At 49.7% G+C, this 15067-nt stretch overlaps 1 protein-coding gene across 1 annotated transcript; it reads left to right on the top strand.

The window, feature by feature from the left end:
- Positions 1 to 54: 54 nt before the first annotated feature.
- Positions 55 to 11797, top strand: LOC142903063 (tomoregulin-2-like; the record flags this gene model as incomplete). The annotated part of the gene is made up of 2 exons (XM_076048506.1): positions 55 to 822; positions 11668 to 11797. Coding segments are annotated over exons 1-2 (326 nt in total), but the record flags the coding sequence as incomplete, so codon positions are not given.
- Positions 11798 to 15067: the final 3270 nt, after the last annotated feature.

The raw sequence follows: 15067 nt of genomic DNA, 5'->3' as shown, positions 1-15067 counted from the left end.
CGCTGCGCCCCTGAACGCACCACTCGTCCAGAGTGAACGGGAGCAGAGCTCCGTCCGGTCGCACCGGGCTGTTGGAGGGGAGCCGCGTCGCTGCTTGGGCCGTGGATTCTATCATACCTCGCCGCCGCCGCCGCCTCTCTGCGGGATACTGAAGCTCCATCATCCCCTTCGGCTCCGTCACCCCCTCTCTTCCTCTTCTCTCACCCATCTTCCCTCTTCTCTCCTCTCCTCTCCTCATCCCCGAGCATCCCTCCAGCAAGTACTCTCGCATTGCCCGCCAACTTTTCTCCACCACAGCCTCCCACATCCGTCCCCACCCCTCCTCCTCCTCCTCCTCCTCCTCCGCCTCCTCCTCCTCCTCCTCCTCCTCCTCCTCTTCTTCTTCTTCCTCACCACCACCACCCCAGTTCCTCCTCTGATTGTTGCGGCAGCCACCTCTCGGATCGGGCGGAACCTACTGGCTCCAGTGCTACATGGGTCTCGGAAAATGGTCCGCCGTCGGTCTGTAGGCGCCCAGCTCGAGCCGCCGGGATCGGAGTCGTCCTCGTTGCGCGTCCGCGTCTCTCGCCCAGCTCGCCCGTGCAGCCGCGGCTGCTGCTGCTGCCGCCGCCGCCGGGACCAGTGAGATGATGGGTCCGTGCGTGGCGGCGCCGGCACCGCACGCGGGGCAGCACCGTGGCGCACGCCGCTGGCGCGGCACGGCGGGCGGCTGGCTGCGGATCACCATCGTCTCCTTCCTCGCCACTTTACCTGTGGAGCAGCTGCGCGCCTTCCCGTCGTCCCTCAGCGACTGTCAGACGCCGACCGGCTGGAACTGCTCCGGTGAGAGTTCTCACTGTCTGCTGCTGCTCTTGTGCTTTCATTTTTCATTTCATTCCATTGATGTATTTGTTTCTGTGGGGCAGTGAGGTGCAGCTCACTAGAATGCGGATGCCAAAACAAGCGGGATTTGTGTTGCCAGATCAAAGTTTAGAGGAACTCTTGCAGGGCGCTCCTGGTGTTTGCTGCGCAACATGCACGCATGGCTTCTCTGTTGTGTGCGGTGGTGCACAGCCCCGGCAAGGAAGGAAGGAAGGAAGGAAGGAAGGAAGGCACACACAGTTGCTGCTGTTGTCATTTCCATTTCCTAATTTGGCATTTGTCTGTGCAAGCAAAAATAATGATGATATTATTATTATTATTATTAATAACCCGTAGCGTCAGGTGAGTCAGTGCCAAAGGATCGATGCCGTCTATCCGAAACAGCGTGAAGCTTCATGTAGGAGCGTCGGGGCAGAATGATGCGAGGTGGAGCCTCAGACTTAGTCAAAGCTGTGACACATTACAGGCTTCGCCCCGGCGTTAAGGTCGCCGCGTAATTGGAACAAGCAAAAAATAAACAATATAAAAATTAAAAATAAAAAAAAATTAAAAAAGGGGGGGTGGGGGGGTTCAGCCGAGTCCAGCAGAGAGGATTCACCTCACACGTCGGTTCAAGCATCCCTCCCTCCCTCCTTCCCTCCTTCCCTGCAGCGGAGCAGAGGCTAAATCCTCTCCGGTCCCATTGTCAGCAGGCACCGGAGTCGTTTCATCCCAGCTTTTATTCTCAATTTGAAAGCGGTCGTATTGTTTCTAGGCCACCCTGCTGTAAACTTGTTTTCTCTCCCCGGTGCGGTGCGGTGCGGAGCGGAGGAGAGAGCCTCGCCTCTCCTCTCCTCTCCTCGCCTTCCCTCCACTAAATCAGCCCACTGTGCCGCCATATATTTCCCCCCGCGGTCGCCTGTCCAATTCTCAGCCCTTAAAATAGCTCCGAGACGATTCACACACACACACACACACACACACACACACACACACACACGCACACTTGGGCAGAAGCAGCATCGATATTATGGCTCATAACCGGCCGTGCATCAGAAGAGCCTCTGCTGTATCTGCCTCCGACTGGGATGAGATGGCAAGAAACTGCAGATAAGCAGCATCTGGCAAACACAATTCCCACTAACCAGCCTGTGACACATTTCTCCAGTTAAAATGCAGCAGGAACTGATTTGGAGTTCAAAGTTTGATTTTTAAAATTAAAATAAAAATAGAGAGAGAGAAAACAATTTAGTCTGAGCAAATGTGCGTTTTAAAAATCAGGGTCAGGTAGCAGCATGTGGATTGCAATTGTTTTAGCTACGTTGGTGAACATTGAGTTGGTAAAAGTTGAGTTTTTCAATGAAACCCGGGAAGGATCCAGGTGGATTATGGTGTTTGTCGTGTGAATGGAAGTGGGCGGGGTTTCAGGTGGCAGCAAATTGACCTGCTCTGAAACATGGAAGCCGTCTTTTCCCAAGACAAACTGTCAAAGGCTTCTCTGCTCCCAGTCAATCTGCCACTTTTACTGCGTTTAGCATTTCTCACAGTCAGTCGTCAGCCGTGGTTCAAAGCTCGTCGTGTCTTTTTCAAATGTTTCTTTCCATTTTGGAGGTTAGTGGCAAAAAAACAACAAAAACAAAACCCTTAATAGATGCTCAATAAAAGAAGCACTGCAGTCTTCTTAATCAAACCAAGTGTTGGTCATCACCCTGTAATGCTCCCTCGAATCTGAACCTGATTATTATGAGAACATTTTGCCCCATCTCCGTGTTTTCTAGTCTCTGAATGGTAACGTGAAAAGTGTTTATGCTTAAGGCGTGACTTAATAACACTAGAAATAGTTCATCAGTCTTGAGGGAATCGGGGGGGGGGATTTTAAAAACAAATACAGTTTAAAAAAAAAAAAAAAAAACTACTAGTTCTCGTCACTACAGTCGTATAACAGATCATAATGGGCGCCAGTGTGATGGGAATGCGGTACCAGCAGTGTCAGCAGCGCTGCTTTTCAAACAACTATGAATGAGAATCTGTTCTGGGGAAAATGAAAACAAAAAAAAAGAGAGAAAAGGCTGGTTTGACAAACATTGTGATTCAGTTGGCTTCTGCATCTGGGGGCGCTTTTGAACTACTGCCACTGAAAGCACCGCTGAGCCTCTGGGAGGAACACAGAGTGATCTTGACACAGCAGAGTCAGATGCGGTGGTGTCTGTGCGCCTTTGGTCAGTCCTCTCTTTGCGTCACGAGGAGAAATGTAGTCGGGAGGAAAAACGGCTCACGCATGAGTCACAACTCAGCCAAACGAGAGGCGAGCAGTCGGCTTGTGCTGCTTTTGTGAGATTAGCCAAATATCAGGGTGACGCAGCAGCGTCGGAATTCTAGAAAACCCTGCTTAAGGTACCAAAGGACGGTACGCGAGGCTCACAGGAAGAAAGGAAAGAGCGGATGAAAGAAAAGAACAATTCCTCCTTGGAGGAATGGCACCAAATCTCATTTCTCCTCACATTTCTTCCTCTCAACAACAGCAGCAGCAGCAGCAGCAGCAGCAGCAGCAGCAGCAGAAGATAAGAGGGACACTTTCAGGACGAGGATGAGGAAAAAAAAAAAAAAAAGCCCTGCAGGTTATCGTTCAATAGATGTTGGCTGGTTAGTGTCACACCGGCGTGGCTTTCAGGATGAGCGGAACACATTCCAGTGAGTAGCCGCTTGAAGATCGAGACAGCTGCCCCCTAGTGGCCGGGAGGCGTCTTTGCGAGAGACGTGACCTCTCCAAAGAACACACATGGTGGTGGAGCTCCAAACACTCTGCACTCTTGCTGGAGCCGGACAGTGAGAGTTGCTCAGCCGGGGCTCTTTGTTCACAGTAATCTCAAGACCAGGTTTTATTGGCATGTTGGCAATTGATGCGTCTTCAGCGGGGACGCTCGGCCGCTGATCGATGCTCAGTGATCGGCGGTCAGCTGGCGGTCCAGGAGAAGGCCGATCAAACGGGTCACAGAAAGACACTTTCATTTATTATTCAATGTTTTCCCTCTCGGCTCTCGGCTTCTCCGTCGTCTTGTCCTCGTTTTGAAAAACAGAATTTTTTGCAACGCGAGCAGCTTCTGGTGTTTTCTGACCGAGGCTCGAGAAAGACTTGGTTGTGTTTTTTTTTTGCATGTTAAAAATGCGATGAAAACCAGCGGGGCAACGCAGTTGTAGGCGGGCCGTCATGTAATTTAATTTTTGGTGCAGTTTGCTTTGCTCCTGTAGGTTGTTGAAAAAAAAAGATCATAAAGATCAGGGTGGAACTCCCATGAAGTAGCCAAGATGTGGTTTTAGCAATTAAAATAGTTTAGCTAACCTTACGTTAGCATCGCAGATCTTCGAAACCTTTCTCAACTGAATGATCTGATATTGTTGTGCTGAAAAGTTGCTGTCCTGTTAATGAAGTGTTCATTTTTTTTTTTTTCATTATTCACACTCAATAATTCGGACAGATTTTCTATTTGGCAGGCACAGTTGACTCTATTGACGGGTAAGCGAATGCAATTTTCTTTGCTTTGCGACAGTGCACATCACTGATTGTCACTGTATCGGCACTGTGAGGGCAGGTGCTGGTTGTGCTGGTTGTGCTGGTTGTGTCAAAACACCAGAAATCAGTCAAAGCCATTGGTGGCATCTTGCCAGTAATCTTTGGCTTTCTATTTAACATGCCGGCTCACGGGCTTTTGCCCCCCAAACCGCTTAATCTTTTATTTTATTTGCTCTTATTGATGGTTCCTTTATAGATGCACTTTACATCGAGAGGGAGCTCCACGCGTTGGTTTCCTTTCTGGTCTCAGCATTTACCACCATTCCCTCCCCATTTTTATCAGACCACTCGCTGATTGCAGCCGCGGCCCTGTGTGAACATATTCAACCCCATGATATACTTTACATCTCCCTCGGGAGAATGCATGAGCAGGGGCCACGGTCCCTCCCTCACTCTATTCCCCGTGCAGCTGTTAAGTGTGAAAAGGCCAGCCGATGCCTCGGTAGCTGAAGTGACAGGATATGCAAAGCCTCTCCCGGGTAAATCCCATCAAGAGGAGTGAATTAGCAGCAGGCTGAGGGGAGAAGGGGCCATTCTTCTGCCAGGGCTGAGGTCTGATCAACCCGGTGTCACATGTGGCTGGAACCTTTAAGCAGAGAGCTGAAAGGTTGAAGGGAAGGTTGTGGCAGGGGGCTGTCAGAAGTCAAGAATAAGGCTGCAAGATGGAAGCTGCAAATGTTTAATCTGCACAAGAACCTACTGTCTGCCTAGTGTTAATTGGACCACAGTTGTTGTTTTAATGCTCTCATAATTCTACTTCTAACAAGCGCGCCACGATGGACCGTACAAGCCTCCATGACCGACGACTGGGGGGGAAAAAAAAAAAAACCTGTTACAAGCTACAAAGAGTCAAAACACCAAGAGAGAGGTCAAGAAAGACTGCCTCACCGCCGCGGTTATTCAACCTTCATCATTCATTTATTCCCCTGAATAATTGATCAGAACAGTGGCTGAAACAGGGAGGAAGCGCCGGCTGCACTTCGCCCCTGCTGCGAAGCCCCAGGTAGGCGGCGAGGTGGAGGTTGAATCCGCCTGACAGGGACCTCTCTTATAGACGAGTAAGTGCCTGGCTTGCCATCCTAATCGTTAGCATACAAACATCGCCTCCTCAATATTTGATGCTCGCCAGCTTGTTTTCGTTAATTATTCAGCCCACTGTAATCTCCTCCCGGAGCAGCAGGGCGGCGGCACTAAGTGTGCGTTTCCCGGCCCTCTGACACAACATGGCCTCGGCTCGTCACAGGGACTACCAAACAGCATCAGGTAACATCTGCTAGAAAAGAAAACCCCGAACCGAAAGTGAGCTCTACCTTGGCTAATTGTACAGTCGGCAGATGATTCGGCGCCATATAGAAAACAGTGCCGTTTCAGGTTCTTGGGTTTTGGATTTTGACGCAGAAATGAATTTGCTCCCCGAGGTGATGGAAGTGTCTATGTGTGTCTATGTGAATCCCTTTTGTCCCTGGTGGTGCTTCCAAAATACTGTATTTTTTTATTTTATTTTTTAAGCCATCACAGCGAAAAGTCAAGGGAAGGATTCGTCTTATTGCAGCTTATTGGACTCGGTTTCCCCGCCGTACTTAGTCTGACAGGAGGTGGCAAAGTGCCGGCTCACTTGTCAAACGGTCAGTTGGTCTAGCAGGGGGGGGGGGTTTGTTTATTTTCTTCTTTCTTCCATTTCACCAAAAACTTTGTTTTTCACTTCGTGCTGCACAAAGGGTTTTTTTTTCCTGACAAGAATGACCTTTGACATTTGTTCTCCGTGCAACATCCCACAGCAGATCAGTCTGTCTGACTCTCTATCTGCTCAGTGTGCAGCGTCACCCATGGCAAATCAGTCCTGCGGTTAGCATCAAAGACACCCCTGTTCCCTCCACCTTCTTGGTGCATATTGATATGAAAGGTAACAAAAGTTTGCCTGTGTGCTACTGCAACTTTAGCCATTCCAAGCTTTGGGAAGGTCAAGCGAGACTTTCAAAATAAAGCCGACTGACTTTTCTATTTCCATATGATTTCGGAGGCCGTTATTTTGCAGTTGTCGCTACGGTTTAGCGCTGTTATTGACTGCTTCAGGAGGCTCACCGAGGCTATAATCTAAGGGTGATGTGTGTCAGACGAGATAGCGTGAATGATTCATGAACTCCTTTGTTTTGCTGTTTGTACTTAACGATCATCAAGCAACATCAAATGACCCCAAAGGGCTTACGGACGACAATGTGATGCTAAGCATTTTTTTTTTTTTCCCCTCCCTCAGTATCTCATGCATTTCATAAACATCCCGCAAACCGAAGCTGCGTGGCCTCTATGAAATCTGACTCACTAAACACACCGTAAACGCTGCGTGCACAACAGCTTCAAGGTCTTCGTGCAATTCATGCGCACGCCTCGTGTTGAAAGACATTCACGCTATTTAGATGAAAACCCTATGTGTGCTTATTATTGTGCAAAAGGCATTCCTGGAATATAGTGAGAGTGATCACTTGCCTGTCGGTCGCTGTGTCCCGTAAAAACAATCCGCAGTGCTTTCGAAGGCTTTCGCTTGGTCGAGTTACTAATGGTGATTTGTGCTGAATTTTCTCTGAAGCTCAACCCTGAGGTGATCAACGGCAACAATAACTCTGCAGCGCTTCAGACTCAATCGTCTTTAATTTGAAAGAGACCCAATGTTGAAGAAAGGAAAACTGGAGAACCGGTCTCTTTCTTTCGTTAATCACATTGTATCGACTCTGACATGGTGTGAATACTGTTTTGTTTTTTTGTTTTTTTTACTTGTTAAAGGTTTTAATCGCATTAGAAGGAGCAAGATCACCCCACTTTAAAATGTTCACTGTCCAGGAAAGATACGAAAAAAAAAGAGAGAGATAAAATGCCACAGGTTTGAATGTCTGTCATTTCAACCCAGTTACAACAAGAGATGGGGATGGACAGCCATTCCACCAGGAAGCAATAAAACCATCAGATTTTTCTTTCCAGTTATGGCAGAGGACCGTAATCATAACAAGCCGGTCATTTGGACGAGTCGGCACGGCTATTTCCTGCGACTCCCCAGACGGCTTCACGCGGCCCTCTCGCCACTGAGGGGCCGTCCTTCATCGGCGCACTCCAAGCGTGGAGGCCTCTCATGTCACCGCTCTCTGCTCGGTGATTGCACGCCGGCACCGAGAGCTTTATGGTCATTCAGGAGCCTGGAAAACATCGAGTTCATATTAGCCTCCGGCTCCTCTTCCACGTGGCGTCATTACCTCGGCACCCCCCCCCACCACGACCACCACCACCACCACCCCGACTCAGGGGGGCTTTTTGGGAGCAGAGAGGGGCCATGGGTTATTACAGTTAGCCAGTTAGGGGCCGATGTGTTGAGACTCCATTGTAATGAGACGTCGGTGAAGAGGCGTAATCGCTGCGTCAAGTGTTCTGTGTTTGCCTGCTAAAGTGCAGAAAAGCGCACGGCCGACCAAACTCAGGTGGAAAGTTTTTGGCGGATCAGAGGACAAGTTTGAACCCGGGGTCATGGCACCTTTATGAAACTTTAATCATAGCGTGGTTTTTGGAGGGGGTTTAGTATCAGGAGCTGAGGGACCCTGCTGGAGATTATGTTGCACATTGGCTGCTTCAGTCGAGGCGTCTGATCAGACGTGTAGGAATGTTGTTCAAACAGAACCAGATCTTTGTAGGAGTTTCAGGGGGGTTTTTTTTCTCTTCTTTTTTTCCCCCAAGTATGCCGGCGCCACAGAAATAGAAAAATACGAATATGAGCTCCCTGGACGATACAAGAACAGTAGGAGACAAGAGGATGGATGACAAGGACAGAATTGGAAATAGAGAAGCAAGAAGAAAGCACGGAGAGGTGGTTAAACAGCGCAAGGAATGAATCCAGACTCCTCTTGGTAGCGACTTGAGGGGAGATAATACAAGATTTATTTATTTTTTTCCAGTGATGAAAGATGCAGTGACTCGACGGATCAAAGATACATTCAGGAAAACAAGTTATCTAGATTGGCTGCTTCTTGTTTTCATCAGGGTTCATCAGGGAGGCGGTTCTGTTTCATGAAACATGCTCTAACGCTCTGCCCTGTCGGTCTTCAGGAATTCTAATTCATATCACTTGGCAGAAGCGACGTGGTACCACACCTCAGCCATCGAGCGGCGTTCAAGGGTTTCCAATGTGGTTTTAAGTGTTGGGACGACATGATCCAGTGAAAGGGACTCAAAGTGATATTCATGCTTCTTTGAAGCGCTGCCGGAATGCTTGCGCTAAGCCCTGGATGTTTGCAGCATCCGTCTTCCTCCCTGCTTCGCCGCAATGCCAAACCTATGGGTAGTGACATTTTAAGAAGACATGATGCCGAAGTGTCCTTGAGTCTGACTCTGACATCTTAAGTGCGACAGGGAAGCTGTTTGCGAGCAGAATTCTGACATTTATTCTCCCTCCTCCAGAAGGCGACTCGCCAGTGAAAAACGCCCGCACGATTCCAGTCGGGGTGTTTTGGTTAACGCTGCAGGCAGCTCGCCAAATAAGGTTAATTAAATAACCCCAAGTTTGATTCAAAGAATGCCTGGTATCATCCCGCCATCTGGAGCCTCGGACGCATTCCTTTGTTCTGGGCTCCAACACACACACACACACACACACACACACACACACACAGGTGAAGCGAACACACGAGTGTGTGGGCTGTGAAGTAAATGATCTTTTTTCCTTATAGCCACAAAGCAATTTATTGCTGGGATAAATCAAGGGCCAGAGTGCACAGATAAAGGATTGCTGTCTTTCACTCCCAGTTTGTCCGTGCCTCTGGATTCACAGCGTGCATTTATTCCTGATAATTGGACGTCTTAAACAACTGTTTGTCTTGCGTCTGTACAGCACACAGTCAGCCACTGAATCTCCACAGGCCTCTTTGTCCCCGTGGTAATTTGCCGAGAGCTTTGTCGACCCTTCAGAGGGAGATCAAGTGAGATCTGCCCAAAATAGTTGGAGCAACTTCACGCCCGGCAGGGAAAATGTGAATTAGCCGTGACAGCGCTCATTGTGCACCGCGTGGCACTCTAGCATTTTGCAAGCGGCAGCGCATCCACTCGTCACCCTGAAGGAGCCCGAGGCCAGAACCACTCGTCTCAATCAAAGGCTTTGCGCTTGCGACCTCTTGGGGGAACATTGATTGGCGTGAATTGCGTCCTCCTCAGCTGACCCATGACTTGAGAATCGGGAGCAGAATAAACACATAAAAAATGAAATGAGTACGAGAACGTGATTTACCGTGACGCAGTTGCCGCAAATCAAGCTGTCGCAATGCTGGGAAGCCTTGCTGCAAAACAATTAGGGCGACGTGTGTGTGTGACAGTTGAATGAACTTGCTGTTTGGGCATAGGACAAATTCTCCTTGCTGGTGATAGGTGGCGGTACTGTGGCCGTCGCCGCCCGCAATGAAACTAAACAAAAGTAGAGAAGAAGAAGAAGAAGAAGAAGAGGCGACGCTTCGTCTGCCATCGCAGCTGGTTAACAAGTCGTCGACAGATTTGAAGAAACTACCGGAGGGAATTGAATTCACTGACTGACCGCCGGTTCAAACGTAAAATCGGATCGTTCGTCGTCTCCGAAATCTTTCGGCACCCGCTGTTGGAAAAATAGAAATGAAGAAAGTAGGAAATGCGCCAAATCGTCGGGATTCTCTGACAGGCAGCGCTCCCGGTGGCGCTGCTGAACTGTCCAATGACGAGGTCGTTGCTAGGCGATGTCAAAACACAGGTCCACAGGAAACACATCGAAGCGGTCAACGGTAGCCCTGAAAGTAATGTCCCCAAAGTGTTCTTTGGGAAAGAGCTCTCGAGCTGCTCCTCAGTCTGCTGCTGATGTGTTAATACAAAAGTCCCAGTAACATGTGACCGCCGCCCAGGTTAGCAGAGGAGGCTCTCAACGCTGCTCCCGGAGAAAACCAGCTGCAATTTGCCGTTACAGCTTCCCCCCCCCAAAAAAAAAAAAAACAGCCTCTGTTCACCCATATTTTTTTTGGCCAACATTGCTCTCAGCTTGTAAGGAAGTCCAATACCAACAAACAGTGTGAGTCTTCCAACTGTTTGTCACAGAGCTCCTACACCAAATGAGCAGCTGCAATCCACGAACAACAGACTCACCCTGACGTTACGCAATTCTTTACGTGTCTGCACATCATCTTGCGTTACCAAAGGCACGGATATTGAAATGATCCATTATCGCGGAGTTTTCACAATTGCACTTGGTGGGGGAGCTTTATGCGCCACAAAAGTGCCATCTAGTTCCATTATTTCCACGAGAGGGTAGACGTGTCTGCAGCGAGTATGTTTTAAAATTCATCCCCTCGCGCCACAGCCGCTCAGATAGCGCTGCAGGTACGAGGGAAAATACATAACTTATAGGGGATTGATTCCAGTAGGGTTCTTTTTTTTTTTTTTTTTTCTTGTCAGAAAAGGGGAAAGAAAATGCTGCTGGAAACGTTTTGTCTCTGGAAAGTGGGAGGGATGACTCTGCAAATGTCTTTATATTTTAAAGAGGCTAATGTTTTTTTCAGCACAGAAAATTTGGAACAAAATGTCTCCTTTTGCCTTTTTTTTTTTTTTTTTTTTTTTTTTTTTCTTCTCGTCAAATTCACCGGCTTAAACGGCAGCATAAAAATTGCATCCCATCGCCTTCTGCACTCTCGGTAACATTTTCAGCTTGATCTCGGCTGAAGCTGCTCGGAATTCAACCGGGGGGGAACAAACGCTTTCAAGTGCAGGAGGCTTTGCCTTTGTTTGCCTCACGCCGCGGTCTCAAACCTTGTAGGCATGCAACTGTGGTTCCACTCTGTGCGTGTTGCTGGGGCTGTTTGAGATGGCTGCCCTCACCCCGGCAGAAATGCCTCCGCCGCCTCGCACATGCAAAACATAACGAGGAGGAGGCGCCGCTGTCGAGCTCCGAGTTTCCTCCGCAAAAACAAACACCCTAAATAGCGTGTTGGTGCAACATGGAACCCTGTGGTCGTGCAGCACGGCTGGCGACTCCAGCCGTGCTTTTGTATAGTGTATTATATCATTTTGGCAGCTCGCGATGAGAAACAGGCACCAGCATTGTTCTTTTGAAAGAGCAAAGTATGTCGTCAAAGGGTGCAGCTGTGCTTTGGGAACCGTGACTAATGGGGGACAGTGGCTTTGACTGTGAACGTGGCTCGGGTCAGTGTTGCTGAACGGGAAGAATCACTTACTCACTAATGTGTCCCTCTGGCTTTGGGCCCTTGCAGGTTTCGACGACCGGGACACGGACCTGTTCTTATGCGACACCAACACGTGCAAGTTCGATGGGGAGTGCCTGAGAATCGGGAACATGGTGACGTGCATTTGCGACTTTAAGGTGAGACCTGCGCTCTTTTTGTTTCTTTTTTTCCTCTCAGCTGCTTCGTTGGGGTTGAGAGCGATACTGTTGGTTTGTCACATATTGCTCAAACAATCGCTGCTGAACAGCAGCAGAACATGAACCTTCTGATGGATTCTCAGCCTGGTGTTTGGCTGCAAGCAAAAACACAATGCATTGCAATTTTCTTTTTTTCTGCATTTGAAGCAAAATGTCTACATGCACGATTGTGATAATCGTGCCGCACCAACGCTGCAGAATGGTGCTTTGAAGCAGCTTCCTGGCGACTCTGGAAGGGGAGCTGGTGCCGAGCCACGGTGCCGAGCCACGGGGCCGAGCCACGGTGCCGACGGTGCCGAGCCACGGTGCCGAGCCACGGGGCGGAGCCACGGGGCGGAGCCACGGTGCCTAGCCACGGGGCCGAGCCACGGTGCCGAGCCACGGGGCGGAGCCACGGTGCCGAGCCACGGTGCCTAGCCACGGGGCCGAGCCACGGTGCCGAGCCACGGGGCGGAGCCACGGTGCCGAGCCACGGTGCCGAGCCACGGGGCCTCTCGCAGTGCTCACAGTCTTTACCTTGAATTGCCGACTCTGCGGTCGGGTTCGCCGCCGTCTCATTTGTCCCGTCGCACTTTTCCAGTGTTTGCCCCACCACGCTCCTTCATTGCCTGCCGCAGATTGATTTTCTCGCCACACGTGCCTTGCGTACACCCCCCCCCACCTGCTCACGCCGTGTCCGTGTTCCGCGTCTGTACCCCGGCGCTTTTTACAGCTGTTTGCCGCTGATAGTACAAGCTAAGTTATGTCAAATTAATGAGAAGTCAATGCGGTGCATTGAACGTTAGCGTGGCCCTGTGTGAGGAGAAATGAGAAGGTTCTCCTTGCAAGGAACAAACCTCCACCCTCTTTTATCTTCTGAGGCAACAACACTGATGTTTTACAATGCAGTTAATCAGGTGAGTCAGGGCCGTCCACCTGTTATTCATGAGCTGTCCCACGGCGGTGCTCTGAGAGTGAACTTTCTGCAGCGGATGCCAAATCAGACCTTGTTTTGATCCATTCCTGCCTGAGATCTTGTTTATGGCAGTTGTGTGCGTGGCCACTGTCAAGTGCCAAGAGAACAGAGGGCTTGACAGATGAACACTGCAGCGGAGGCGCCGCGGCTGCGGGAGGCCTCATTCAATCCAATTATTTATGACTTTGTGACTAAAACTCACTCGTGTCATCTGCGGTTGTGTCGTAATTCTGGGGGAAAAAAAACAAAACAAAAACAAAAACAAACCTTTGAGAAGCTCTTTGAGGAAAAGGACAAAAAAAAAAAAGGTGGATGTATGGCACGCCGTCGTTGGAGGAGATGGCGATCGACACTCATGTTGCTCGCTAGCTTGCTAGCTTATGGGTTTAATCTCGCGGTAACGTATCAGAGACAAGCGCCTTGACATGCGTCAAGAGTTGAGCGTTAGGTGGACGCAACGGAGAGAACCCGGTAGTTTTTCAAAATAAAATTGTTCAGACTCAGATAATGAATGAAACGGGATTCATTTAACGGAAGTTAATTATTCTTTCCGTCCGGCCCGGTACCAAATGACCCACGGACCGGCCCGGTGGTTGGGGACCTCTGGTATATAGCGGATGTTTGTCTTTGACATATGCTAATACCGTGGTGGTTGCGGTGATTGTACATTGTTGCCCCCCCCCTCCCGGGGGAAGCCGGCTTATCGTGAAAACTCTTGTGTCACGACGCTGGACTGCACGCCAAATTCATAAATAAGATTGCCGCAGATGAAGCGGGCGAGTGAAAGGCCCTCGTTAATGGCATAAATCTGGGAGGCCGCGCTGTTCTTGATAATGACTCATACTTAACTTTACGACCGGGCCTGTAAAAAAAAAAAAAAAAGTAGCGAACCAGCCCGCTGCGTATTGATTTAAGTATAACATTTGCGAGGTTTTGCCCCTCCCCTTCCCTCCCTCCCTCCCCCCCCCCCCCCTCATTTGCCGCGTGGGGCCGCAGATGAACGCGGCGGCGCAGAGCCCGGAGAACGTAGCGTGTGTTCTCATCCCTCCGCGCTTTTATCGGTGCGTCATCGTCGCAGGCAGGCGCTCGGCGCAGCCGACACTCCATTGGTCACCGGCTTTTATCTCAATTTCGTGCTTTCCCGGGAGCGAACGTTAACAGAGTGCCGCAGATAAATAACATTACAGCTCCATTCCTCTCCGGGAGATCTCACGCTGATATTGCCGCCGCCGTGTGAGCGCTCGCTGCAGCGGACGCTCGGGGAAAAGGCGCCATCCGCGGCCCATTACCGCAGGTGTGAGGTCAACCCGGCTATGCGTCTTCCACACGTTTGCGCGGAACTCGCCCGATGACGTCGCTCCATCAGTCAGCGCGGACGGACCAACGGACGCCGACCTTCCCTGGCCGTGCCATCGTTGCCGTGGCCCGGAATGATCGCTCACTCCCAATCAGTGTCAGAGAAATAGGTCTGAGATTCCTCTGGGGGTCGGCGGTTGGTTCGGGGCTGTCAGAGGGAAAACGTGCACGTTGCATAAATCTTCATCTCGGGCTGAATTGTTGCCGTTCCTGCAGACTGTTTGCACGGGCGCGCGCACTCTCTTGCAGAGGAATGAGGAGAAGAAGGAAAAAAAAAAAACCTGAGCAGGGAGACACGCAAGAGGTTGTGTGAAAAAGGAAGTGATTTAATGTGGCGGAATCAATGGACGCTATTCATTGCCAGGAACCATTAGATTCACCTCACAGCGGCGGCCGAGACTCTCGCATCCCAACTGGCTGCGGTCCGACGTGGGCGAAGCAGCGACCGCGCTCCTACCTGGGAATCTGCAGGAATCTCCAGCTGTCTTCCCATGGCATTTTTTTTTTTGTTTTTTTTTTTTGTTTTTTTTTCAAAATAAAAGCGGTGTTTCTAAAATTTCCACAAAGTACGATTGCGATTTTGCAGCTGTTTGCATTGAATGGTGTGAAGCGCATCAGCCGTTATTCCAGGAGGGGAAAAAAAAGCTAGTTTGGTTGTTGTTTTTATTTGTTTGTATAAGGTGACGACATTAATCTGCAAAAATAAGATAATGAAAAGGAGGGTTTTCCATTGACCAATGAGACGATGTGCTTCTCCTCTGTCTTCCTCTCGGTCTTGAGTACAAGCACTCGCATTTCAGTACTTACCGACATGGCCACCGAGTGCTTAATAAGGCCATTACACATTACAGAATTACTATCATTTTATTCCTCAGTATGTTTTTTTCCAACTATGGGGCGACGGTCACAAGTTTCACTG

Source organism: Nelusetta ayraudi, unplaced genomic scaffold, assembly GCF_046127955.1.
Source record: "Nelusetta ayraudi isolate G7.1 ecotype Tasmania unplaced genomic scaffold, CSIRO-AGI_Nayr_v1 ptg000102l, whole genome shotgun sequence".
NCBI lineage: Eukaryota > Metazoa > Chordata > Actinopteri > Tetraodontiformes > Monacanthidae > Nelusetta > Nelusetta ayraudi.
The sequence above is the reverse complement of the archived record's forward strand: the minus strand, read 5'-3'. Positions and strand labels throughout refer to the sequence as shown.